The 27,877-nt window shown below is 41.5% G+C and overlaps 1 protein-coding gene across 10 annotated transcripts in view; it reads left to right on the top strand.

The window, feature by feature from the left end:
* The window catches only part of PPIP5K2 (diphosphoinositol pentakisphosphate kinase 2), a 110,184-nt gene extending 98,851 nt beyond the window's left edge, over positions 1-11,333 (top strand). For 9 of the 10 annotated variants that reach the window (XM_056824967.1, XM_056824968.1, XM_007486241.3 and 6 more), the window contains 2 exons: positions 2,434-2,556; positions 9,618-11,333. In XM_056824967.1, coding sequence (XP_056680945.1) covers positions 2,434-2,556; positions 9,618-9,694 — 200 coding nt within the window. In that variant the 3' untranslated portion in view covers positions 9,695-11,333. Of the gene's footprint in view, positions 1-2,433; positions 2,557-9,617 lie in introns of those variants that run through there. The other variant, XR_008917961.1, reaches the window with a different exon arrangement.
* Positions 11,334-27,877: the final 16,544 nt, after the last annotated feature.

Raw genomic sequence — 27,877 nt, 5'->3', positions numbered from 1 at the left:
TCCAGACCCCCAGAGCTCGGGCTCCAGACCCCTCCCAGCCCCCCCGAGCTCGGGCTCCAGACCCCCAGAGCTCGGGCTCCAGCTCCCTCCCCGCCCCCCCGAGCTCGGGCGCCAGCCCCCTCCCTGCCCCCCCCCCCAGAGCTCGGGCTCCAGCCCCCAGCCAGCCCCCTCCCAGCCCCCCCGAGCTCGGGCTCCAGCCCCCAGCCAGCCCCCTCCCCGCCCCCCCCGAGCTCGGGCACCAGACCCCCAGAGCTCGGGCTCCAGCCCCCTGCCCCCCCCCCGAGCTCGGGCTCCAGCCCCCTCCCACCCAGCCCCCCCCAGAGCTCGGGCTCCAGACCCCCAGAGCTCGGGCTCCAGCCCCCTGCCCCCCCAGAGCTCGGGCACCAGCCCCAGCCAGCCCCCTCCCAGCCCCCCAGAGCTCGGGCTCCAGCCTCGGCCGGGCTCTCTTCCGCCCCTCCACTGAGCGGGCCGTTCTCAGTGAGGGACGGCACTAGTGTTTGTGGCCTCCATTGCCACCGCTGACAAGCCGACGTGTGCACCACGGAGCAGGAGCACCCAAGGGTGTCTTCCTCTTCTGGGTGCCCCGGGAGCCGTTGTGCCCTTTGAGTCAGGAACGACCGTCTTTGCTGCCTTACACGCTGCTTTAACGACGGAATGGCGTTAAAGTAACAAAGCCGGAGTCTCAGTGGATCTTCACGCTGACGTCCTTGGTGTGGCAGAGTGTTGGCCCTGGGGTCAAGTCCTGGCTCCGCCTGCACCCCTTCTGGGACTTGGGCACAAGACACTGGCCTTTTGGGGTCCAAAATGATTCCTTCATGAAGGGCGAGAGAACAAATGACGTGTGAAGCCCCTTTCGGTGACAGATCTCTAATCCTGTGAAATAATCCCTATAGCGGAAGGGAAAGGTCAAAAGAAAGCCACGTGGCTTGGTGTCATTCCGCTTATGAATCTGACTTGTGAGCGCCTCTTTCTCTGAAGTGAGCACGAGTCAGTGTGAGCTCTGTTCAGAAAGCTTTGTGTTTAGGGGGCCAAAATGTTTGCGGAACAGCTCGTTGGTCAAGTTAAATTAACTCGTCTGGTCCGTCCGAGTTCGCTGTTACGTTGGGCACTATTGACCAAGACAGTCTTGCTGGAAGAGGACTGTGTGGCCCTTTCTTGAGAAATAAAATAGAGAGCAAGCCAGCGGCCTTTCAGGGAAGCAAAACCCTTTTTTCCTCCTAAGAAGACAATTAGTACAATTTGCACAGAACGTAGAGGTGAGACACAGACGAAGTGCTGCATGAACAGCTCAGGAGGAGACGAGCAGAATTAGGGAATGGGAAGAAATGGGGTTCCGGTTGTTTTACAGAAATTGTGTTCTGAGTTTGCTTTGCCACCCGGGAAACCTGTGTCCATCCAAGGCATAAATCAGCTGCTGACAGCGTGCATATCCTGTTCGTGGCCCAAGCTGATTTTGATTGATGTGCTGGCCGATGCCTGGGCAAAATTAGAGTAGCTAAAGTCTACCTTTGGCACTCTCTCCCTCCCTATATTACACACTTCTCCTAACTCTCATTTCCTGGCTCTTTGGCTCTTTCCGGGAGTGCTCGCATGTTTCTCCCTGTCCTACCTCTATCACAGCTCCTTATTTCACCAACGTGGCTGATCTCAGCTAAACATTGAGATAAGAAAGCAACCCGACGGATTAAATGTTTATTTGGGGGGGCAGCTGGGTAACTCAGTGGATGGAGAGCCAGGCCTAGAGATGGGAGGTCCTGGGTTCCAATCGGGCTTCAGACACTTCCCAGCTGGGTGACCCAGGGCAAGTCACTTAACCCCCATGGCCTAGCCCTTACCACTCTTGCCTTAGAACCAATACACTGTATTGATTCTAAGATGGAAGGTGAGGGTTTAAAAAAATGAATAATAAATGTTTATTTCATTAAAATCATTCCTATCAAGATGTAAATGCCAATAGATTTAGTTCTCAGCCTATTTATGGCTTCAAAGAGGAACTTACTCATTGAAATTAATTTGGGGAGGAAGTAGTGTTTTAAAAAACAGTACCAAGAGCTTGAAGCTCTTCTGAAGGTTTGAAGAGTTCAAATCTTGACACTTAGGTTTTGCTTTTATAATGCGTCTTAATTTCCAACAAGAAGAGAAGGGGGGAAACCAAGATAGTTTATCCATTATTGGGGAAACCATGAATATTGCAGTGCTTATTATGTAGCATAAACAGAACATTTAATTGATTAAAAGAATGAGGAATTATTGCTTTTATTTATTCAAAATTTCCATTATGACACATTTATTTGTTTAGTAGAGTTTGAAATCAGTTTTGTTGTTTAGAATTTATGTACAAATAAGATCACTGCATGTAGCAAGTGAAATTTCCCAAAATGCAAAGGTAAAATTTTAAAGTAATTTTTAAATTAATTGTTTGTTTCCTTTAAGGTTATTCTAGTTGCAGTTTACTTACACTTCCAAGAAGAAAAGTATCTTTAAATACCTACACGCCTGCAAAGATCCTCCCAACACCGTCTTGCGACCTAACAAGTACTAAAGGAAGCAAAGAAGGTAAGTATATATCTTTTTTTATTAATAAATGAGAAATATAAAATATCTTGATTTTATGTATATTCTTGGTCTCATAGCTTTATCAATTTTTGATAGTCAACCTAGATCAAAAAGTCATCATAATTAGCTACTATTTACCTTGACTCTTTTTTTTCCTTCCCAAACTTTTCCAAGGAAATTCATACTTTTAAAAAAAAGCAGACCGTGTAAAGATGCGGATATGTAGACAGCCTTTCCTGGCCTATCTATTTTGTCTCTAATCAGAACTTCGTGATACTCTGATATCTGACTGTCACCCCCAATTCAGCCCTCTCAAACCAAGGATCACATTCCACACCTCAAACCCAGGCCACTCGGCGCCTGGCTTCTCCTTGATTCAAGGCCTAGAAGCCTCTGACCCGGCTCTCCCTTTGACACCCCCGTCCTCTCCGCCACGTTTTATCCAGCCATCTCTAGCCCACAATCCCCTCGTGTCAGCTCGTGCCTGTCTGAGCTCACAGATTGATTGGGGAAAGGATCTCTTGTTACAAACAAGGAAACGCAGACCTGGAAAGGGAAGCCGATTTGCTCAGGGCTGAACAGGCGTGTCTGTCCTCACGTCCAGCTTCCGTCCGTCTGTAAGAATGTCCAGGCTTGAGAAATGCTCCTCTGAACCCCACAAGGCACCCATCACGGGTCACGCCCTGCCTTACCTTCCCCTTGACTGTGCCGCACACTTCTTCAAGGCAAGCACTGAATTGTATCTCCTATAGCATCTCACAGGCCTCTCAGACTAAACTGCCAAATTCAGAACTTAGAAATTCAAACAATTCTTAGCTTCTGTATTGGTCATTCTCAGACAAAAGAGCAGCAAGGACTAGGCCGTGGGGGTTAAGTGACCTGCCCAGGGTCACACCGCTGAGAAGTGTCGGAGGCCAGATTTGAACCCAGGACCTCCTACCTCCAGGCCTGGCTTTCCATCCCCTGAGCTACTATTTGACCCCAAATTCAGAGCTTTTAAGGGAGCTTTGTGAAAAGGACAGAGAATGCAAACAATAGAACCGAGTAGCACTTTTCTCAAACTAATCTGGCCCTGGAAAACTGGAAGCCTCGTGCTATCTTGAACGGAGCAGGAACGTCGATCCGGAGGGCTTGAGAAAAGCGGGAGGCCATCGAGAGGTGGTTGTGCGGGTCTCATGCTGTAAAAATGGAGGCGGCACCTTGAGTAAAAAGAAAGGTTTCCCCACTGCTTGGGGTGGTAAAGGCGGGCAGTTTGTAGGAGTCTCTGGCCTCGGTTTCTCTCTCCGTGAGGGAAGTGCTTGTCCGCTGTGACACAAGTTCCTTGAGGAAATGGCTGGAGGGGAATTGAAGACAAAATTCCCCCATCAGCCTGACCTCTGGCTGTCCTCAGTGCCTCTCCCTCCCAGCAGGGGGCCTCGCCTCAAACACTTGGAGTCTTCTGTCCCCGACCCTTAGAGGGGGACCTGAGGACCAGTCTACAAGCCCCGCCGTAAAGAGACAGATTTAGGAGCACTGCCGAGGATTTTATTCCTTGAGAGAGGTTTCTGTTGTTGTTTCCTAAAGAGGCTGATGGATCTCAGAACTGTCGTAGGGACAGCTTACCTGGCCATGCCATCAAACGTTCTTCTGGGAGTGTGACCCAATAGGGAACATCATCCCTGCACAAGCAGGGAACCCGGGGTTATTCTTCCCTGTAGCCTGTGAGACGACGACCTCCCTATGCCATCTGCTCACATGTCTGAAGAAAATGCCGAACAAGATCAGGGAAACAAACTAACCAGAGATTAAAGCAGTTACACAATGGACTGAAGCCCAGAGACACGAGACACTGGAAACTGACGATGGCAATATGCAAACCACAACGACGGGGACATGCCCAGAGAAACAGACTGCATCCAAAGAGACATGCAAGCCACACGGGGTCCAGAGGGGAGGCGGGGGGAGTATTCTTCCAATGCAGGACTACGCAAAATTAAGCCAAGATTCTGGGATCATACACCTAAAAATTCTCAAGCCTTTCTGTGCAGCCAAACTGGAAGGCCTGAGAAGGAGAATGCCCAAGTTTTATCTGGAACCATATACGTCCATAAAGGAGCTGAAACTGGCAATCAGGCTTTATCAGCCCAATTTCTAGGATATGGAGCTTCTTTGGGGGGAACCATTTACCCCAGGAGAAAAACTCCAATCTATTAACAAGACGAGGTAGGACCGAAATTTTACAGATTGGCTCTTAGTTCATTCAGACCTGGAATTGTCTAATCCTGGAGGCAATGAAAACATTTGCCCCCCATCCAAATTCTTGGGGCAAATTTATTTTTATTTCCTGTAAAGCTCAAACTAATTTTGGGTCATCAGTGTGGTTAGTTTGTTTTCCACTGATCTTGTTCAGCATTTTCTTCAGGCATGTAAGCAGATGGCATAGGAAGGTCGTTGTCTCATAGGCTACAGGGAAGAATAACCACAGGTTCCCTGCTTCTGCTTTGACCCCGTCCCAGTACTGTAGAAATTGTAGTACCAGCCAGGGATACTCTGGGATGATGTTCCATATTGTATCACATACCCAGAAGAATGTTTGTGATGGCATGGCCAGATAAGCTGTCCCTACTACAATTCTGAGATCCATCAGCCCCTTCAGGGAAAAAAAAAACTCCTCTGCATTGCTTTTAAATCTGTCACTTTAAGAAGCCCCACCTCCCCATGTGACTAGGTATGGCTGGCAGCCTTGTCCTGGGAGGTCCTCTGGGTCCAAGATGGCACCCCCTTGGCCCCCACTCTCACTGCCAGTGAAAGAAGATTCTGTACGGTTCTCTTCTTTACTGGCTCAGCCAACTGTAACAATGGTGGACTCTAGATGTTCCGCCACTGAGTAAGATGGTCTGTCAGTGGAACACAGAGAGTTCCTGGAACAGGGTCAGCGTGAGAGGGGGAGAGCTGAGGCTTGAGAGGATCCCACTTCTGTCTTTCTTCTTCAGTCAGATAATTTCTGCTTGAGTAATTCAAGTCCAGACTCTGACAAAAGCCACTAAGGTCTCTCTCTTTGCCTAAGTCAGGAAAAGCCAGTCTCTCTTGGTCAGGAACCCCAAAGAGAGAATCAGTTCCTCTCCCCTGGCCAGCTCCAACTGCCTCTTCCTCGGAACATTCTGTTTGGAATCTTCCCCTTGATTGACAGATCAGATCCTTCACCTTGGTCTGCATGTCTGGGTTGTCCTGCATATCCTCTTTCTTCATACCTCTTCCACACAAGTCACTTGACCCCCATTGCCTAGCCCTGACCACTCTTCTGCCTTGGAACCAATATACAGTATTGACTCCAAGACGGAAAGTGAGGGGTTAAAACAAACAAACCAAAAGAAAAAAGACAATATTAATGCTTAGAGATAATTTTTTTTTTTTCAGGAGAAGCTCAGGGTCTTTAAATGTATTGCAGAATTTCCTAAAGGCAAGTGAGTGTCCACCTTTCTAAGTTCTAGTCCTAGGTCAGTGTCCATTTCAGAGTCTGGACAAAATATCTTGACTGATGGTGAACTCTTGACAGTCTGGACTGGCTAGTCTATTCCATGTGATTTGGGGTCTTGTTGAAAAGGCTTCATATTATCTTAGGACTTGAACAATCAACAGTGTCATCTGAATGCAGAAAGATCTCAAGAACGTTGTGATCAAATGGGGATTTGGACTCTGCGTCCTTCAGCATAGGTCTCGTTTGCCTTGCTTGGTATCAATCAAGGAATTGTCAAATCTTTTAAAGAAGACGGGCTTCCTGTGGGGAGGTGTCAGCCAGGTTTTGTTCCAGCGGGATTCTGCTCCTCCTGTTTTCTGTCTCTCTGTTTGTTGTTCCCTGTATTGGGCTGTTCCTCTGTTGCCTCAAGCTGCATGGAAGCAGGGGGTACCGCCTGGCTGCCCCCCTCTACTAGTTTCATTGCTGTGATTGGGCTGCTTCTGGCTCTGAAGTTTCCTTCTCTTGGGCCTCTTTAGGGCTGTCCTTGGGCTGCTTCCGTCTGCTGTTTCATTGCCTCAGGCCACGTGGCACAGTGTCCTGCAAGCTCCCCCTTGTAGCCCTCATTGGGCTACTCTTCCCTCCCGCTTTCCTTTGCTTTAAGGCATTTTATTTTCCATTTGTGTTTGGAGGGTTTGGGCTGAGCATCCCTTTCTCCGCTGCCTTGGTTCCTCATGTGCCTGGGGTTCTTCTAATTGAACACGTCTCCTACTTTTATTCTCTAACTTGGTATTCCTTTTGGTCTTTGCCCTAGTAAGGCTCAATGGTAAAGCTCTACAGGTAGCTTTTCTAGGAATAACTCATTGGAGCTAACAAGCTATTTTGTCCATTCAACAAGAATCGGGTTTTGGTTTTGGTTTTTTATCTCATGACTTGCCATGTTTGGCACCTCCCAACTCTCTCTCCAAGAATAGGCACGGGACATGCCTTGTTCCTAGGGAGAGCTCCCCGTCTGCCCTCATGCTCACGAGGGTAACAAGTGCCCAATTTGAAGAGTTTGGTCAGGTTCCTCATGGAGTTTCTTCATCTCATTCTCTGTGACAAATGGTGGTACGTTCACTATAGTTATTGTCATGGCAATGTTTTTCAGGAAGTGGTGCTTAGTACTGCAGTCGCTGTAACCAGATGTCCTGTGAAATGATGCTTCTTTTTGCCCTTGGCTTTACTATAAAGCCAGCTTCATCAGCTTCTTTAGTCGCCTCTTCAAGGACAACCTTTGAGCCATTCTTCAATTTAGTTGCGACTTCCTTTCCTCTCCTCATTTCATTTACAGCAAGAATATCACTATGAATCCCAGTCCCTTCCTCCATTACATCTCTTTGTTGTTTGTTAGAAAAGGGTCTCATACTTAAGAGTATTAATAGCTGAGCTGAGTTAGTATTTGTAGGCAATTTAACACTTAGGACACTCTTGGTCCCCTCCGCCACCTTTTCTGTCACTAATACCTTCACTGCAGAACCAGAAGAGCAGCTAGTAATAAGGGTCATTTGGTAGTTTTCTTGGGTGCAGGAAGTAGCGGGCGTCCTGACGGCGAGCTTCTCCATCGTTGTCTAGTGTGCTCCTTGCTGTGTAGACGTGCCCGATAGAATAGTGCTGAAGTCTTCCCAGCATCGTAGAAGCCACCAGGGCTCGTGTTCTGCCGCCGTCGTCTTTGAGAACCCACACTAGAAGGGCCCAAGTGGGACTTGTGACACGGCCATCATGGTGTCCTCCACTGAATCCAGAGCCCAGACTCTTGAGGATGGTGTGCTGGAGCATCGGCTCTGGCAGGGATGCTGAACAAATAGAGCCTCAGATGTTAGCGTGGTGGCGAACTACAGGTTTCTTATCCAAGCGCATCCGTCTGGCTACGTTTGGAAAGTTCACTGCCAGATTGCTGCTCGGCGACTTGAGCATGTCAGAGAATGTTGATTCACAGCTTAGACTGTGAGCTCCAGGCGAGCACGGACTGCTTTTGGCCTTCCTTTGTATCTCCAGAACTTGAGATGACGTGTGGCACGTAGTGGTCAGTTAATGCGAGGCTGCCGAGACCAACCCCCGACCTGCACTGAAACTATGGACCCCAGTGTTGAATTCCATTGTTTTATGGTACGAGTCGGGGAGTCTGTTTGGAAACTCCTCACGTGCACATCGTCTCTCCATCAGCAGCTCTTCCACAACTTGTGATTCGAAAGTTGTCAGGAACACTGAGGTCGTAAGTGACTGAGTTACCTGTCACAGACAGGATGTAAGCCCAGACTTCCTGAATTCTAGGCCAGCCTCCTCTCCACTGCTTCACATCGACTATTTTAGAGGGAAACTGCCATGAGGTCACATTTCCCAGGAGCCTTGCATCTCAGAACTTCAGAGCTCCATTGAGCCCAGCTTTCAAGATGCTGATCTCAGAAAGAGGCTTGAGTTGTTGTTAGGGAGATGGTAAATGTTTTTGTCTAAAAGAAGTAAATGCAATCTGAGTATAAGGACCCACTGACAGACTTTGAAGGCATAGATTGATTATCTTTATTCTATCCCATGGACGCGGTGTAGTGAAAGAAAGGGCTATGAAAGGATCGGGGAGAAGACAGGCTGGATTCTAACACTTTTCTACCCACGCTGTAGCAGAGTTAGCTCTGTGGTTCAAAACATCAGAAAATATATGCGTGTGTTTCCTAGCTTTCTCTGCTAGAAATTCAATATGGCTTTGTCCTGGGCACCGAACCATGTGGTCATTTGTAATTAGCTAGAAATGACTTGTTTTTCTTCTGTGCTCCTGAACTTTTCCCAGCATGTATTCACATAAGAAATGTTATGTTATTAAGTATGACAACTCTGTTTTTATAGACAAGGAAACTGAGGCCTAGAAACAAAAAGTTCATTTGCCTTTATAACGCTTTTATGTCCATAAATGTAGTACTGATTGATCTCAAATCTGATGGTGGTCTAAAAAGCAGCTGAAGTTATTCCAGGCTTATTTTGTTCCTTGCTCTGGATTCCTATTTCCCATCTTGGGTTGTTACTGATCTGCTTAAACCACACTGGAATTACTATGCATATACCAGTGATGGCAAACCTTTTAGATACCACATGCCGCAGACAGAGGAGGGAAGAAGTGCTCCCATTGGCTGCTGGGCAGAAGGGCAGGTGAAGTAAGGAATGTCTTTGGGCACATGGAGAGGGGGTGGGGAGCAACTCACCAGAGTTCCCTAGCTTTCTACTTACAAACTCTGGTGGGCATGTATTTGATGTGTGTACATTCAGGGAATGTTTTTATCCATCTCTGGTACCTACCTAACACAGAAAAATCATTAATAAATGCTTATTTCACTTCATTAGTTACAGTTCTCCCTGGTATGTTATTTTGTGAATTCAATAGTATTGTGTATTTTGACATCTTAGTTTTGAATAATACTGACCTCAAAGAATTAAAAATGTGAAGAGCATTACCTAAATATTTTCAAAATTGTTCCAATATGGATCTAAACTTTCTGTTAAGTATAATTTTTTTGCTTTTTTAATTTGTGCTAGAAAATGCTATTAAGTTTATTTGAATCTTGTAAAATCTATGCAATTCTTTTTTTTTTCTGTGTAGCCACCAGTCCATCTAAAAAGACTTCATCTAACAAAACAGAAGATACAACTCAACATAAGACTTCTCAGAAGAAATGAAATCTTTTTGAAACTGGAACCAGGTGCCCCCCTCCAAAAAAGAGACTAGTAAGGGGTTAAAAATAGTAAACCTTTACTTCTCGAAGCCATTCATTTAAGTTCCTTGCTGTGTGCTACTTATCCATTTAAATGTTTTTGGAGCTGCTGTAACACTTTGCATATATTCAGGTAAAAGAGTCTTTTGTCATTGCCTTTATTTAAGACAGATATCCTGAATGTTTAGCTAATTTGTATATTTTTAAAGCTACACAATTTTTTGAGTGTCTATGTTTACTGTGTACCTGTAGTGGAGGAAGAAAGGTGGCGGGAGCAGCCCCGCCGATATGTATAGTGGCTCTAATAATGTCACTAGACAGGATGATATTACTGCCATGATGCAGTCCTCTATTTTCAGAAGATTACAAATTGGCACTGAAAACCTTTTTGAGGTTGAAACAGCAGCTAGAAACCATTGTTTATTTAAATACACTTCCAGAAAGCTCTCATCGAAGTTGAACCTTTTACATTATGGAGGGTGTTGTTCAAGTGACTGCTTATGCTGCAATGCTTTGACATCGGGAGTATTGGATGGTGATATTTCTATTGTCCATGCTTTAAATTGTTTTTAATGTGTATGTGTATGTTTGAGTTAAATTCAATATTATTTGAGGATTAATTTGCATAGTTGCATTTAATATTCTCTTATACAAAAATATATAAATTACTTTGTAGAAAAACTTATTATATATTTATATTTTCTTATATGGAGTGCTTTTGTTTGTCAGAAAATTGCCTATTTCATGTATTGACAGGAAAGCATCTCTTGGGTTTAATTTTTTTAAGGGTAACTTTGCAAATTTTCCAGGAAGAGAAATTATAAATAATATGTACCTATTCTCAAGTGATAATGATCCTTTTCAACTTAAGTAATTCGGTCCCCAAATCAAGCAACATTATTAGAATAATTGGATGTTCGGCTGTTCAGACTTAGGTTAGTCATGTTTGTACCACCTTCATTCTTTCTGTGATTTTTTCTAGACAATCTCATTATAAAATGTCAAGCGTAAGCATTTTAAATGGGTGCTTTTAAAATGATTGGATTTTTAGCATCATTGTCTGAGATCATTGTGCGTTGTAATTTCATCTGTGGCATGAAGAACAAAGTCTTCAGAATGATCATCCTCTCATTCTTTTCACTGCCTCATTTATGATGAGCCACTTAAGACTATAAACCAAACAAGACAGCCTGATACCAAGAAATCTATGTATTACAAAGTAGGTAACTTCTCTTGGTAGAGCATTAGGTTCAACTAAACATTTAAGGATAAGTAACTTTTGTTGAGTACTCTCCGTATGAACAGAATTTATCTCACAGCAGAAACTGTACCAATTGTCAAATGATCACATATGAATGGCTTTTAGCAAATAAGCATAGTAAGTGCTAGTTCTATAAAGGTACCAAATACAAAGGATACACAAACATCTGACTTCGTACATTTCACATGAATGTATATGTATAATGTAAGCATTCTAATGTACATGTTAAATTTCCTGTGTTTTAAATGTACTTATCATTCCATTAAAGTCTTCATTTAAAAAATAGTTGCCGAGCTTAATAAAAATGGCAGTTTCGATGGGCACTGTCTGGGTAATACTTGAACATTGAGTGGTGTCATAACTAATTTTTTTAGCTTCCAGCTCTAAAATATGTGTTTCCACGTTAGGGAATAGAATTAAATCATATTTTAATGAGAAATTTCTCCATTACTTTTCTTTTAATTTTGACTGGTAAATACTGCAAACACACTTGGAATTTTTAAAAAAGAACTAAATCAGATGTTTAACTACCACACACACCACAGTAGATTTCTTTCCACTAAATAGATGAAAGTAGAAAATTGGACTCCAAGTAACACAATTTTACTATTGTTTCAATTGATCAGATGTTTTATATTAATCTCTAATGATATTGTACATCAGTTCTATGGATAGACTATATAATCTATTTGAAGTGGGAATTTTAGATTTACTCTACCCTGCTTAGTCTAACAAAACCGGAATGTCTACACCCCTACTTAAGGATTAAGTGTTGAGAAGGATGGCCTATGACAGACATGTGCTAGCAAATGACAAATCAGAAACAATTGACCCCTTGGACTGTCTGTCCTAAGTCAAGCTTAAGCTACCATTGGTACATGTGAGACACAGGAAGTGATGTAAAAAACAATATATATTTCGCATCACTTCCTCTCCAGCTCTCTTTTCATGGAGAGGTGGCTGGTGGCAGCATGCTGAGCATCTTGGCATCTTGGCATGACTGCAGATATTGTCCAGGTTTGGCGGTGAGTGTCCTTGAAACAATACTGGGAGAAGCTTAGTAGCCTAGTTCAGGTGAGGCATCTTCACTGAGCTCTCTCGGAGTTTAGGCTGATTTTTTTCTCCTTTACCTTCCAAAACACTATCCTCTTAGGAAGCCTCTAATCTTCTGAGGAGGCCTTGTGGCAGAGGTCTTTGAACTTCCCCTGGCACAGGCTAGGCCGGAGAAATCCTATACCCTTTTTCTTCTCTCTTCTTCTTAATTCCTTCCCTCTTTATTAATTAAACCACCATAAAATTTCCAAACTGACTTGAGTATTTTATTTGGGATTTGAATTAATCTCTGACAACCAATTAAATTTATATTCAGTCTCACCCTATATTTACCCTTACAGTCTGGCTAATCCACGAAGGGTGTGACCAGCACCCTCAAATTTCTGTGAAACCTCTTTCCTTTGTCTCTTTATTATTTCCTCAAGTCAGTCTTTTAAGCATCTAACTCAGCAGTTCGAAACACAACTGCAAGATCAGGTGAGTATAAAACATTTTTTTTCTCTTTTCTCCTTAATTTGAATTGAATACAGCCATTTTTTTAAAACCTAAACAAACTGCATGACTGGGGAAGCTGTTTACATACAATTCCCCCTTCCCTTAGGGAACAAACAACCCAATTGGGCAACCCTCACTGACAATACTGCCTAGATTGCTCTTAACTAGTGGTGAGAAAAACCTGGAGGAAGTTTTGACCTTGTCCTGCTCTCCACATGTCTCTAGTTTTAAAATTAAGTGAGGAGTAAAAAAAAAAACAAAACAAAACCTGTGAGGACTGCTAGGAAAAGCAGAGGCTTTACTCAAACAGAGAAACTGTTTTACCCAGAAGGTAAAGTAGAGGAAGCTTGTGACCCTTCCCAAATCAAACAAAAGCTCAGTCTTAGGCTCAGGCAAAAGACTTTGTTTTCTGTCTCCTTTTGACCTAGAGGACTTGATTGGATTAAAAGGCTCTTTTAAAAAAAGTAGACTACACCCAAATGCTTTGTTTTCACTCCCTGATTTTAACCCCTAGGCAGTATCAACATCTACTGACTAAAACCAAAATTTTAAATAATTACAAAATATGTATATAAATGAATACTACATTCTACGAAGTTTGTATGGCTTTTAAAGAATTAGGGTCATTATGATTCCAGAATACCTCCAATTTCTTATTAGGTAATTTCATTTTTATACTCCTAAATACTGTGATGAGAAATGCTAACTTGAAATAATTTGAAGCTAAAATGTAGGAAAATATGCAAAACCAACTAGATAATTTAATATGCTTCTTACAGGATCAATTGGCAAATACTGACCCAACCAAAAACATGTCTGACCATGACAAACCTGTTTCTGAACCTCTAAATGAGGAAATTCCCTCCCCCGAGATGAAGATGGAAAACACCACTCCTATAGCTCAGCTAACAGACTGGTTCTCTCGAGGTCTGCAAAACTTGGCTGAACTTAATTCCCAGAATCCTTCTCCTGAAATCCCAGTTTCTCCTGTTCCTTCTCCTACCCCAAAACCAATTCCAGCCCCGAGGAATTCACACGAAATGTTCCCACATATAAACAAGATCCCTTTCTGGTAACGAAAAAGATGACATATTTTTTCAATATAATCCACCTTACAAAGACGTTGAAAACTTGCTATAGACTTTAACTGAACGTGAAAAAAATAAAATAATTTTTCATGTCAATAAAGCCCGGGGGTGCACTGCAGCACACTGGCCATCTCAGGATCCGGAATGGGACTATACCAACTCTGAGGATTATTTACAACTATACCATTGTAGGGAAGCCATCTTAACAGCCATGAGAGAGTATGCAGACAGTACAGATAAGTGGACAGAATTTGAAAGAATTAAGCAAAATGAGGAAGAGACACCCTCCAGATTCATAGACAGAATAATTGAGTTTGGGGGTTGATACCTGGATTTTGACCTTTCTAAAGAAAATTGCATAAGACAAATTAGAAGGCATTTTGTCAATAACTCTTACAAAGTGATCAGGGATTATTTTAGAACACGTTGCCCAAGCTGGCCACAGAAGAATCTTGAAGAATTATGGAAAACTGCTCTATATGTTTCAAAGGGAAACAAAAAGAGGAAGAGACTAATGATCTTATGGAGAAAATTGAGAAACGATTGACATTTAACATAAAATGGCTAAACTGGAAAAGGGGCGTGATACTCAACCAATGGCACTTGCCCCTCTCCAAATATCTAATTATCAGTCCATTACCTGCCCATTCTGTGAGAAGAAGGGCCACAGAATGATAGAGTGTACAACTTTATTCAAGGCAATCAGAATTAGTAGTAGTCTCTCGGTAACTGAGGATGACGATTGTCTTTGTGCGTTTTTGTGCACAAAGACACTTGTGCGTGAAGGAGATTTAGGTGGAAAAGTCGATGCACAGAGACAGTCCCACTCTCTCGGCGTTGGAAGCCTGGGTCCAGTGGCAAGAAATATCATTACACCTGGAGACTTCCTCAGCTGCATTGGATGGCCGTGTTGTCCTTTGTGCTCCATCACGCCCTGAGCACTCCACAGTGCTTTGCTGCGTCGCCATCTCAGCCGTTGAACCTTCTTATTGGTTTCTTCCGTTTGTTCCGCCGAAGCAGTCTTCACATGCTGGGTGAGCAAAGCCCTGGTTCACCAGGGGTCCACAACGACCCGATGGCTCCCCTCCCAAGGTTTAGCCGGCCTGTCGAAGCCTTTGCCTGGGGTGTGGCCGCTGCCGCATGCTAGCAGCTACTGGGAGCCACAAGTGAGAGCTGGGTGTCAGGTGGGGGTCAGGGGCTGGAGAGCTGCCCTAGGAGGGCACGACAAGCCCTCCATACCAGAGATACTACCCCTCCCTGAGCACCCCATATACCCCATCAGAAAGAATATGCAGTTTAATAACAACTACAGAAATAATAATTATAGAAATAACTAAATGATAATGGAAACCACAACTTTAGGAATAACTATAGGAATAGATATTGGGAAAATGATAACTCAAACCAAATGACTCCACATCAATATAATTTAAGTGATGCTCATCCAAAAAATACTTGGGGTGCAAATGCCCCTCAGGAGGATGTCCAAGGAACCTCCCAAATACTATGATAGTGTCCGGGGAGAGAGCTGGAGCACAGGAATCAGAGGATACAACCTTTGATTTTCCGAACCCCGATGTCCTACTACCCATTGTCCCTATCCACTGCCCCCTCATACTGATGAGCCCCATGTTGCCTTAAAGGTGGGTAACACCTATTATGATTGTCTTTTGGACACCAGAGCTTCCGTGTCTTTATTAAAGAGTACACCTGATTTACATTGCTATTCCGTTGGCTCAGAGAGTGTAATGGGAGTGTTGGGGATACCCCAAAAAGTTAAAAAGCTTTCCCCTAGAATGGTGTCTGTAGGACCCCTAGAGGTACAACATTTATTCCTTTTGATGCCTGACTCCCCTTTAAATTTGCTGGTGAGGGACCTATGCAAACTCAGAGCCACAATAACTTGCTCCCCAGATGGGTCCTTATCATTGGAAGTATCTGAGGAATCTTTAAAATTACTCCCTGTACTCTCGTAGAATGAGGAGGGAAAAGAGGATCCCACCTTTGTAATACCTGCAGATATACCAGAGTCTCTTTGGGCCACATCTTCCATTGTAGGCTTACTTAAGTCAGCTGTTCCTGTGTAGATAAAAACTAAGTCTATCCCACCTCCTTCCATTCCTCAATATCCCCTCTCAAAAGAGGCAATTGAGGGTATTACCCCAGTAATAAACTCATTAATTGACCAGAAAGTAATCCTTGTGAATCTGAATACAATTCACCCATCCTGCCCATTAAAAAAAAACAAACAAACAAAAAGGGGGCCCAATGGCAAGCACCTCTATAGATTTGTACAGGATTTGAGGGCTGTGAACAACCACGTTATAAAGAGATACTCCATAGTTTCCAACATACATACTATTATTTCCACTATTCCTAGCACAGCTACATACTTTACAGTAGTAGACTTGTGCTCAGCTTTCTTTTCCATACCCATACATGAGAACTCCGAGCATATTTTTACTTTCACCTGGAAGGGCTCTAAATTTACATGGAGTCATCTGCCACAAGGGTTCGTGGAAAGCCCAAGTTTATTTGCACAAAATTTGAGCCAAAACACAGATAATATAACATTTAAAAGCAGTAAATTAATTAAATACATAGATGATCTACTCTTGGCTTCAACAGACGCAGAAGCATGTCAAGAAGATAGTAAAGACCTTCTTTTGGAACTACACAAAAGGGCATAAGATCTCAAAGAATACAGTTCAGTGGTGTCTCCCTAAAGTAGACTATTTGGGGTTTATCCTGACTGCAGGTGCCCACTCTATTTCTCCCAAATGAATTGAAAATATTCAAAATTTAAGTGCTCCTACCACTAAGAAGCAGTTAAGAGCAATTTTAGGAGCAACAGGGTTTTGTATACAATGGATTCCTTGCTATGGGGAAATTACTAAACCCCTTCTAGCACTAACAAGGGATTCGGTCCCTGAACCACTTAAACTAGAGCCAGAACACCTGTCAGCTTTATCAGATCTAAAACAGGCTATCCTGTCTGCCTCTGCTCTAGGCATCCCAGATTACAATAAGCCATTTTCTTTGTATGTACATGAGTGAAGAGGTGTGCTTTAACTCAGACTTTGGGACTTTCTCAGCACCCAATTGCTTACTTAACTCCCCAACTGGACCCAGTAGCATCAGGAGCACCACCTTATCTTAGAGGAGTAGCTGATACAGCCTTACTATTGACAAAAACTGTTGGTCTAATATTGGCATGCACATTAACAATTATGTGCCCACATGAGGTAGAAGCATTGTTGCTAAGGCATAGAACACAGGCATTCTTGGATCAGTGAATTACAAAGTATGAAATAACCTTGTTAAACAACGAAAATATCACGAAAATATCACTTTGAAATGCTGTACAACCCTTAACCCTGCCACCTTGCTTCCAGATTTACCAACTTCAGGAGAACCATTACACAGTTGTGAAACACTAGTGTCCATGGCAGAAAAGTCTCGAGATAATCTCTTGAACACTCCCTTAGACAATCCAGATCTGGTCTTATTTACTGATGGTTCCTCTTTTATAAGGGATGGCATACGCTACACTGGAGCTGCTGTAGTCACAGAATTTGCCACTGACTGGTCAGCTTCACTGCCCTCTAATATTAGTGCTCAAGGTGCAGAACTCATAGCTCTGAAACATGCCTGTATAATTGCCAAGGAAAAAAGGCTACAATTTATACAGATTCTAGATATGCTTTTGGCATTTGTCACTTGGTCGGGATGATATGGCTCCAGAGAGAATTTTTTTTTTTAGTTTTGAAGCTAATGAGCTGTACTTTATTATGTACTTGAATTTTTTTAAATTATATTTTATTTGATCATTTCCAAACATTATTCATTAAAGATATAGATCATTTTCTTTTCCTCCCCCCCCCCCCACCCTCCATAGCCGATGCGTAAATCCACTGGGCATTACATGTTTTCTTGATTTGAACCCATTGCTGTATTGATAATATTTGCATTAGAGTGTTCATTTAGAGTCTCTCCTCTGTCATGTCCCCTCAACCGCTGTATTCAGGCAGTTGCTTTTCCTCGGTGTTTCCACTCCCATAGTTTATCCTTTGCTTATGAATGGTGTTTTTTTCTCCTGGATCCCTGCAAGTTGTTCAGGGACATTACACCGCCACTAATGGAGAAGTCAGTTACATTCGATTGTGCCACAGTGTATCAGTCTCTGTGTACAATGTTCTCCTGGTTCTGCTCCTCTCACTCTGCATCAGTTCCTGGAGGTTGTTCCAGTCTCCATGGAACTCCTCCACTTTATTATTCCTTTTAGCACAATAGTATTCCATCACCAACATATACCACAGTTTGTTCAGCCATTCCCCAATTGATGGGCATCCCCTCGTTTTCCAGTTTTTGGCCACCACAAAGAGCGCAGCTATGAATATTTTGTACAAGTCTTTTTCCTTATTATCTCTTTGGGGTACAGACCCAGCAGTGCTATGGCTGGGTCAAAGGGTAGATATTCTTTTGTCGCCCTTTGGGCATAGTTCCAAATTGCCCTCCAGAATGGTTGGATCAGTTCACAACTCCACCAGCAATGAATTAATGTCCCTACTTTGCCACATCCCCTCCAGCATTCATTACTTTCCTTTGCTGTTATGTTAGCCAATCTGCTAGGTGTGAGGTGATACCTCAGAGTTGTTTTGATTTGCATCTCTCTGATTATAAGAGATTTAGAACACTTCTTCATGTGCTTGTTAATAGTTTTGATTTCTTTATCTGAAAACTGCCTATCCATGTCCCTTGCCCATTTATCAATTGGAGAATGGCTTGATTTTTTTGTACAATTGATTTAGCTCTTTATAAATATGAGTAATTAAACCTGTTCTGCCAAACTTTCCTCCACTTCAGTATTTTTTCATTCCAAATCCTCTTCAAAGTCTAAATTCTCTCACACAAAATTTCTACTTCTTTAAAGGATAATTCCATTTTGTATTCATTTTCCCCCCATTCTTTTTGTGTTTTTCAATTCTTCTTGGAAATTTCTTCTTTTTGACCCAAGTTTATTCCAGACTTCTTTCAAGAGTTTTAATTTTCTTTTGAATGATGTTGAGGTTCCTTGCTGTTATCCCATGATCTCTGGGAAGCTGATGGTATTCTTTTTCAATAGAGACTAGTGGTCCATTTTTAATATTATATATATTTTGAAGATCATCTCATTCTTTTTCTGTTTCTGTTTGGCTTACTTAATTGTGAAGCAGATGTTTATCCAAAATTTCTCTTTTGCTCTTTCATTTTTCCTCTTGGATTTTTCCATCATTTGTTTTCAGGATTCCCTGATACCTTTTTGTCTATCTCCTTTCCACCGCGATTGCTCTGAGACTGAGTTGATTGGTCTCAGTATCCTTGAATTTGGGAAGTTGTAGAAAAGGTCTGACTCAGGTGGTTCATATTTGAGATTGCAATAAAATACATTTACAGATCATCTAACAGTTAACAGAAGAAAATAAGAAAGTTTACTTAGCAATAACATGTAAAGGATATTTAGCAGATACACAATATTGATTCAGTTGGCTGTAAGGAATAGCAATGCCTCCTGCCCCAGCTCCTCCCACTACCCCTCTGGGCTGAGGTGGACTGAGAGAGCCCTCAAGCTCAGAGGAAATGTCCTTCTTATGAATGGCATACCTCCCTTATCCTCAGGGAAAGGACAGAGAGTAGACCAGGAGGCCAGACTTATTTGGTCCTCTCCACGTGCCCTGGCTGTCGGATGTGAAGAGCCAACATTTCTTCCAGAGTAGAGAAGGGGGTCCAGGACCAAAACTGGGCTGATGTCTACTCCACAAGGGCCCCTCACAGAAAGCCCCCCACAGTTTCAAGTTTAGAGAGGAAAGGATTTCTCCTTTCAATCAGCACCTCTTGTTTTTAGGAAATTAACCAAGCATTTGGGACATGCCCAATTCTAGAAATTTCTTTAGGGTCCTGAGTAGACTCGAATGCTGTTCTTTGACGTGTCTTTCCTGGAGCCTTCCACAAAAGGGTATTAGTTGCCTCACTGGATGGCACAGTGGATAGAGTGCTGGGTCTGGAGTCAGGAAGACTTCTCTTCCTGAGTTCAAATCTGGCCTCAGACACTTACTAGCTGTGTGACCCTGACAAGTCTCTTCATCCTGTTTGCCTCAGTTTCTCCATCTGTAAAGTGATCTGGAGAGGGAAATGGAAAGCCACTCTAGTATCGTTGCCCAGAAGATCCTAAATGAGGTCACAAAGAGTTGGACATGACTGTATGACAAGTGCATGTAAAGAGCTTCAAACATTTTATTCATCATAATTATGTAATCTCCCAATTAACAGTTTAGGGACAGCTTGAGCTTAGCACAACTGACAGACCTGGCAATCACAGCCACCTCTAAATATAAAGTGATGTAAATTCAGAAAACTATATTTTGCAATGTTTATCCTTTGCTGGGAGCAATTCTTAAAGCTCTAGAACACAGTCACGTCTTTTTTCTAGCTGCAGAACATCTAATGACAAGTTTATTTCAAATCTCCCTGGATGGAAAGGCCTCCTTGTGGCGTGTGACCAGAAGCCAGAATGGTCAAGGCATCAGGATATCTGACTCCCCCACGTGTCTCCTCCTCCATATTATCCTTCCTGACTTAGAGACAGAGGAGCGTTCTGAACAGAGCCAGAAAGACCTGGGTTCAAGTTCTACTCTGACATACTAGTTGTGTCATTGTGGGTAAATCATTGAATATCCTGGGGCTCTAGTAGATTAAGTCGAAGAGAAGATATTTAACTATAATGGTAGAAGGGACTCTATCTCAGCCCCACAACCTGTCCCTGTCCCATCACAGAAAATATACAAAAGAAAAACAAAGCCATTTTCATGGGGAGGCACCAGCAATGGTGGAAGAATTGGGAAAAGCCAATATGAGGTCGTTTTTTGAGTTAAGCTTTAAAAGTATAAGCGCTGTAGTGGACAACACTGTCCATCTGGCTGACATAGGAGTGCTTTTCTATCCATTTCCTTAATGAGAATAGAGAAAGCCAAATTCTCCCAGATTTCGCCTGTCTCCCATGGGTGGCTGGAAATGAGATTTTCCCTTCTGCTACCCACTCCTTTCTTACCTCCCTTGCTTGAATGGAGATTATTTTACCCAAGGGGTCAATACACCATCCCTTTTCTTGTCTTTAGTGTTGGGGATTTATTTAACCTCAGTATTTCACATTGTATTACAATGATAGGTTTATTATTGTAGAGGCAGAAGAGTAACTCCATATTTACCTTAAAGTTATAGCTATTAGAAGTTTATAGAATTGTTGCCTTGATTAAATTGCAGTTTATTCTACCTCTAGGTGGCACCTAGCCTCTAAGTTAGAAAGGAAACATCTAATTAAAATTTCCATATCAAATGGTGAAATGTTTCCCTATTATTTTCTCTGGATACAATCAAAGTGCTTAAAACATAACAAGAAAACAAATTACAGGCTCTTAATAATGAAGAGCATTTGGAGGCAGGAGAGAAGAGAGAAAGGTGAGAGGGGGAGGAGGGAGGGAGAGAGGGAGAGAGGAAAAGAGAGAGTAAAGAGAAGAAGGAGGAGGAAGAGAAGGGGGGAGGAAGAAGAAGAAAAAGAAGAAGGAGGAGGAGGAGGAGGAGAAGAAGAAGAAGAAGAAGAAGAAGAAGAAGAAGAAGAAGAAGAAGAAGAAGAAGAAGAAGAAGAAGAAGAAGAAGAAGAAGAAGAAGAAGAAGAGAAAGACAAGAGACAGAGAAGAAGAGAGCAAGGGAGCATGAGAGGGAGAGAGAGGGGGAAGAAGGGAGAGGGAGGGGGAGACAGAGACAGAGAGAAATAGATTGGTAGAACTTCCTTATAGAGATAAACTTCCAGGTAAATATAGAGTTCCTCAGAAAGAACTCCCAAAGATAATGGGAGGCTATCGGCTTCTACTGTTAGTTCACAATCCCAGTTGCCATAGCAGTCCATGACTTTCTTTCCACCACTCCGCCTCTCGCTTCTATCTCCCTACCTTGTTTCTGTTCAATCAAGCTGGTTTCAAACTTCCCGAGAGTGAAATCCAGTCTGTCTGAGCAATGTGCAGACTCTAAAAGGGGAGGGCAGGGATAGAGAGGTAGAGAATGTTGTTTCCTTGGAATTACAAGTAAGGCTTTGGATGCCTCTTCTTTTGCCCACAAAAGAGTTGCAGGCTGTCAAAGGCATGTTGCCAAGGAAAGAAGGATTCTAAGAGGAGAGAGGAGTAAATTCCAGGGATAAGAGATAGCCTGTAGGAAAATGAAATATGTAACATCATTTGTTAGAAATAGTAGCGAAATCAATTTGATAGAATGAGTGAAGAGGAATAATGAAATCAAGGAAAATAAAAAATGAAGGAATAAAAAAGCACCGAGAAGACCAATAGGAGGCAGCTTGTAAAAAAGCTCTAAATGTCAAGCAAAATAATTTTTTTTCCCCTAGAGACAACACGTAGCCATTAGTTTTTATTGGGCAGTGAGCAGCAAGGTCCGTTTTTGCTTACTTTGGTAGCCATGTGGACAATGGATTGAAGAGGAAATCCACTGCAGCCAAGAAAGCCAGTTACGAAGTGACTGCAATTGTCCGGATGAGAAATGAAAAGGGACCATTAGGCTAAGGAATAAAGCAAGAGATGTTCTAAAGGCTGACCCTCTACGATCTGGCCACTGATTCAGTATGTGAGGTTTGTAGAAATTGCGAAAGCTTCTGAGCTTCTGAGCACAAGTACAGCTATCCCTTTCATATTGCAGGGGTTAGGGGATGAGAATCCCCAATATCTGGAAAATCCAAGTACAATCTTTTGGCCCTCCATGCCAGAGATCTTTTTCTTTTGTAGGTTGTTTACAGTCCCGTATTGTAAAGTAGAGTACTCTACATAATTCTGCATGAATATCTGAGTTTCTAAACTTTTTTGTGTCATCTGCTGGCCTTTGTGTGTAATTTTTTGTGTGGCCAGGTTTGTTTTGGCAGGTAGATTCCCCAGCATTTTATAACATCTGCAGTTGTTTTAAATGGAATCTCTTGATTTCAACCTACTGTGTTTTGTTAGTAATATGTAAAAATCCTGGTGATTCATATGGATTTATTTTATACTCTTCAACTTTGCAAAAATTGCTAATTGTTTTGACAAGTTTCAAGTCATTCTTTAGGGTTCCCTGGTTTTCCACCACATCATATGCAAGGAGTAATCGTTTTATTTCTACAGTGGCTACTTTTATTCCCTAGATTTCTTGTTTTTGTCATATTGTGGTAGCTAGTAATTCTAATACAATACTGATTAAGAGTGGCGGTAATAAACAGCTTTGCTTTACTCCTGATCTTATTGAGAAGGTTTCTAGTCCATTTCTATTGTAGATAATTGGTTTTAGATAGACACTGTTTACCATTTTTAGAGGAGGCTTACTTATCTGTGCTTCCTAGGACTTGTATTAGGAAAGTGATGCATTTCATCAAAAGTCTTTTCTCTAGCTATTGATAAAATCATATGATTTTTGTTCTTCTTGTCACAGATATATTCAATTATGCTTATGGTTTTGTTTCGCATTTTTACTATTCAATTTATTCTGCATTCATTGTGTGAATCCCACCTGGTCACAGTGTATAGACTTTGTGATATAATTTCATAATCTCCCTGCTAGTATTTTATTTAAAGTTTTTGCATCACTTTCATTACAGAAATTGATCTCTATTTCCTTCTGTGTTTTTTGCCCTCCCTGAGTTAGGTATCAAAACTATATTTATTCAGCAAGTATCTCTGATAAAGATATAACTTCTCAAATATGTAGAGAACTGAGTCAAATTAATTTTTGAAAAGACATTTTACAAGTAATAATAACTTTCCACGTAAGTTTTTTGAAGTTGTATGATCCAAATTGTCTTCCTCTCTTTCTTCCCTCCCCCTTCCTGGAACTGGTAAGCAATTTTTGATCAGGGTCATACATGAATCATGCTAAACATATTTCCACATGGTTAATTTTTGCAAAAGAATAATCATACCAAACCAAACCCTCCTGAAAAAAAAACCCAAATAAAGTAAAGTTTAAAAACCATATGCTTTCATCTGCATTCTGACTTCCCCCGTTCTTTCTCTGGAGTGGACAGCACCCTTTGGTGTAAGTCCTTCAGAACTGCTGGATCAGAGTATTGCTGAGAAGAGCTGAACATTTCATACAGTAGTGCTGTTACTGCATACAATGTTCTCTCAGTTCAGCTTATTTCGCCCTGTGTCAGCTCGAGGAGGTCTTTCTAGCACCTCTTGAAATCATCTTATTCTCATTCCTTATCGCATAATAGGATTCTGTCACCATCATCTGCCAAAATTTGTTCAGCCGTTCCCCAACTGATGTCCAATGGACAAAGCAATATTGGTCATTGTCCAAGTGATGGCGGAAGGACGTGATCAGGCAACTTCAGAAGAAAGTCCAAGCTATCAAAGCTAGATCAAGCCACATGAAAAAATGCTCTGAATCACTTGATTAGAGAAATGCAAGTTAAAATAACACCGAAATGCACCTCATCCCTATCAGATTGGCCAATATGACAGAAAAGGGTAACGATAAGTGTTGGAGGGAACATGGGAAAATTGGGACACTCATACACTGTTGGTAGAGTTGTGATCTGATCCAATTATTTGGGGAGGGGGGATTTAGAACTATGTCCAGAGGGCTTTAAAATTGTGCCTACCTTTTGATCCAGCAATAGCACTCCTGGGTCTATATCCCAAAGGGGGGGGGGGCAGGGAAAGGAAAAAGGATCTATTTGTATAAAAATAGTTATAGCCGCTCTTTTTGTGGTGGCAAAGAATTGGAAATTATGGAGATGCCCATCATTTGGGGAAGGACTGAACAGGTTGTGGTATGTGATTCTTAATGGAACACAAATGTGCTCTAAGAAGGGATAAGCAAAATGGTTTCAGAAAAACCTGGAAAGATTTAAATGAACGGATGATGGAAAGTGATAGCAATATTTTATGATGAACAACTGTGAATGATCTAGCTATTCTCAGCAAGACAATCCCAGACTCATGAAAAATACCCCTATCTAGAGAAAGAACTGATAGAGACTGAATACAGAGTAAAACAGACAATATTTCACTTTCTTACTCTTTTTTGTTGTTCAAGATCTATTCCACAAAATGAAGACTATAGAAAGATGTTTTATATGATTATACATGTAAAATCTGTATGTTATTTAGCAACCCAAGGAGGGAGTATAAGAAGGAAATAATTCAAAATTCAAAAAAATCCAAATGTTAAAAATTATCTTTACTTGTAAAAATTTACTAGTAAAATACTATTTTAAAAATATATTTGTCCCATAGCAGAATTTGGTAAGACTTTCTTTACCTGATTTTAAAAATAGTTTTCATAGTTTGGGAATTAACTGTTTCTTTATGTTTTGGAAGAATTCACTTGAAAATTCATCTATACCTGGGTTGTTTGTTTTTTTTAGAGATCATTAGTAGCTCTTTCATTTTGCTTTTCTAAGATAAGGTTGTTTAAATATTCTATTTCTTTTTCCATTAATCTAGGCAAATTTCTTTGGTAAATATTTACTGGCATTTAGTTTGGCAAAATAATTCACAATAATTGCTTTAAATTCACCTTCACTGGGGGGTGCCCCCGTCTTTTTCATTTTTAATACTGGTAATTTTATTTTCTTCAGGGGTTTTTCCTAAATCAAATCAACTAGTGTTTTATCTGTTTGCTATTTTTTTATAAAACCGGTTTCTAATTTTATTTATTAATTCAGTGGTTTTCTACTTTAATATTTTTACTCTTTCTCCTTTGATTTTCAGGGTTTCTATTTTGATTTTTAATTCATTTTTATTCTAGTGTTTTTAGATGTCTGCTCAAATTATTGAACTGCTCTTTTTCTCTTTTATTGACATATGCACTTAGAAATGTACATTTTCTTTTAAGGATTGCTTTGGCTGCATCCCACAAATTTTTGTATGCTGTATCATTTTTGTCTTTTTTTAAATAAAATTATTTATTATTCCTATTTTGTTCTTTGACCCACTTATTCTTTAGAATTTGATTATTTCATTTCCAATTAACTTTTAAACTATGCTTCCACAACCTCTTATTCAATGTAACTTTTTTGTTGCATTATGGCCTGAAGAGGGCATATTGAATAGTTCTGCTTTCTTTATCTGGTTGTGAGATTTTTATACCCTAATAGATGGTTAGTTTTTAAGAAGGTGCCATGTACAACTGAAGAATAGGTATCCTTTTTATTCCTATTAATTTTCTCCAGAGGTCTATCATATCTAACTTTTCTAAGATTCCATTCATCTCCTTAACTCCTTTTAAATTATTTTATGGTTAGATTTATTTGGCTATGAGACTGAAAAGTTGAGATCCCTCACTAGTTTTACTATTTCTTCCTATAAGTCATTTAATTTGCTCTTTAAAAATTTGAATGCTGTACCATTTGGGGTGTGTGTGTGTGTGTGTGTGTGTGTGTGTGTGTGTGTGTAGAACTTCATTGTTGATGGAACATTTTAGTAAAAGGTAGTTTCCCTGCTTCTCTCTTTTAATTAGGTATATTTTGACTATTACCTCTACCTTTTAAAATTCAGCTGAAGCATAATAAATTCTGCTCCAGTTCCTTATTTTGACTTTAGTGTGCTTCTTGTAAACATCATGTTGTTGAATTCTGGTTTCTAATCAATCTGCTATCCACTTTCATTTTATGGGTGAATCCCCGAACCCGCGAGAAGCCTCAAGGTAAGAAGATAGAAAAAGGACAGAAGTTTTGGATACCCCGAGGGGCGTGGTGGAGCCAAGTTATAGATATGAGGTGGCAGAAATGAGTCAGAAACCAGGCCTTATTGATTATAATGGGGCCACAGCATAGCTCTGATCTTTAGGATGTCACAGAGGCATGATCCATCCTGAGATCCACAATTAACCACACAGGTCGGAGATATGATAGAGAAAAGAGAGTGCCTGGCCAAAAGCCAGGAGCCAGGTGAGAGAGAGAGAGGAGGAAAGGAATTAAAAATGGAGCTTGGCCAGAGGCCAAGCTCCAGCAAGGACAGACATCAGTGAGAGCTGAGATCCAAGAGAGTGAGAGAGGGTGGAGCTTGCTGTGGCCCTGTATTTAATCTCTTTGATATGCAAATATACACAGTACATAGGGATGATTCTCATTGGTTAATGACAAGGTATAGGTGTGGTTTCTCTTAGCCAGGTGAACACAAAGAAACCTGGTGTCCCGCCTAACCTGGGGGAAGCTGGGGTCAAGGGTCAGAGGCTTTCCCAGCCATGCTCAAGACTGAGCATGCTCTCTTCTAAGCCAATCTTTACATTCTGTTTCCCTTGTCCCTAGATAGGTGTGGACTGCTACAGAATTCATCTAATTCACAATAATGATTATGAACTGTGCATTTCCCTCTATCCCATTTTTTTCTTTTTATCCTACTCTGTAACTTTTCATCCTGTCCCTCCTCTAAATTCCTTTGAAGGATTATTTTGCTTCTTACCACCTCCCGCTTTTGATCTGCTATCCTTTTTATGACTCCTTTCCTTTTTTTGGTCCCCTTTCTCTTCTACTTCCACGTTGAGCAATATAGATTTCTATATCGTGTGTGTGTGTGTGTGTGTGTGTATCCTACCCTCTGAATCAATTCAGATTAGAATAATGTTTAGGTATTGTCCACTACTGCCTCCATTTTCCTCTCCATTGTAAAAGCTCTTCTTTGCAGGTCTTTTTTATGTAAGATAATTTCCTTCATTCTTGCTTTCTTCCTCCTTTTCTCAGTACATCCCTTTTTCTTGCTCAACCATTTAAAAAAATTCATCCTACCATAATTGTCCCAACAAAATTTTAAAAAAGAGCTAAACCAATTGTACAAAAAAACCAAGCCATTCTCCAATTGATAAATGGGCAAAGGATATGAATAGGTAATTTTCAGTCAAAGAAATCAAAACTATGAATAAGCACATGAACAAGTGCTCTAAACCTCTTATAATCAGAGAGATGCAAATCAAAACAACTCTGAGGTATCACCTCACACCTAGCAGATTGGCCAACATGACAGTTATGGAAAGTAATGAATGCTGGAGGGGATGTGGCAAAGTTGGACATTAATTCATTGCTGGTGGAGCTGTGAATTGATCCAGCCATTCTGGAGGGCAATTTGGAACTATGCCCAAAGGCGCTAAAAGACTGTCTGCCCTTTGATCCAGCCATAGCACTGTTGGGTTTGTACCCCAAAGAGATAATAAGGAAAAAGACATGTACAAGAATATTCAT

The sequence above is a fragment of the Monodelphis domestica genome, chromosome 3 (assembly GCF_027887165.1).
Source record: "Monodelphis domestica isolate mMonDom1 chromosome 3, mMonDom1.pri, whole genome shotgun sequence".
Lineage (NCBI taxonomy): Eukaryota > Metazoa > Chordata > Mammalia > Didelphimorphia > Didelphidae > Monodelphis > Monodelphis domestica.
This window is presented reverse-complemented; position numbering and strand designations above follow the sequence as displayed.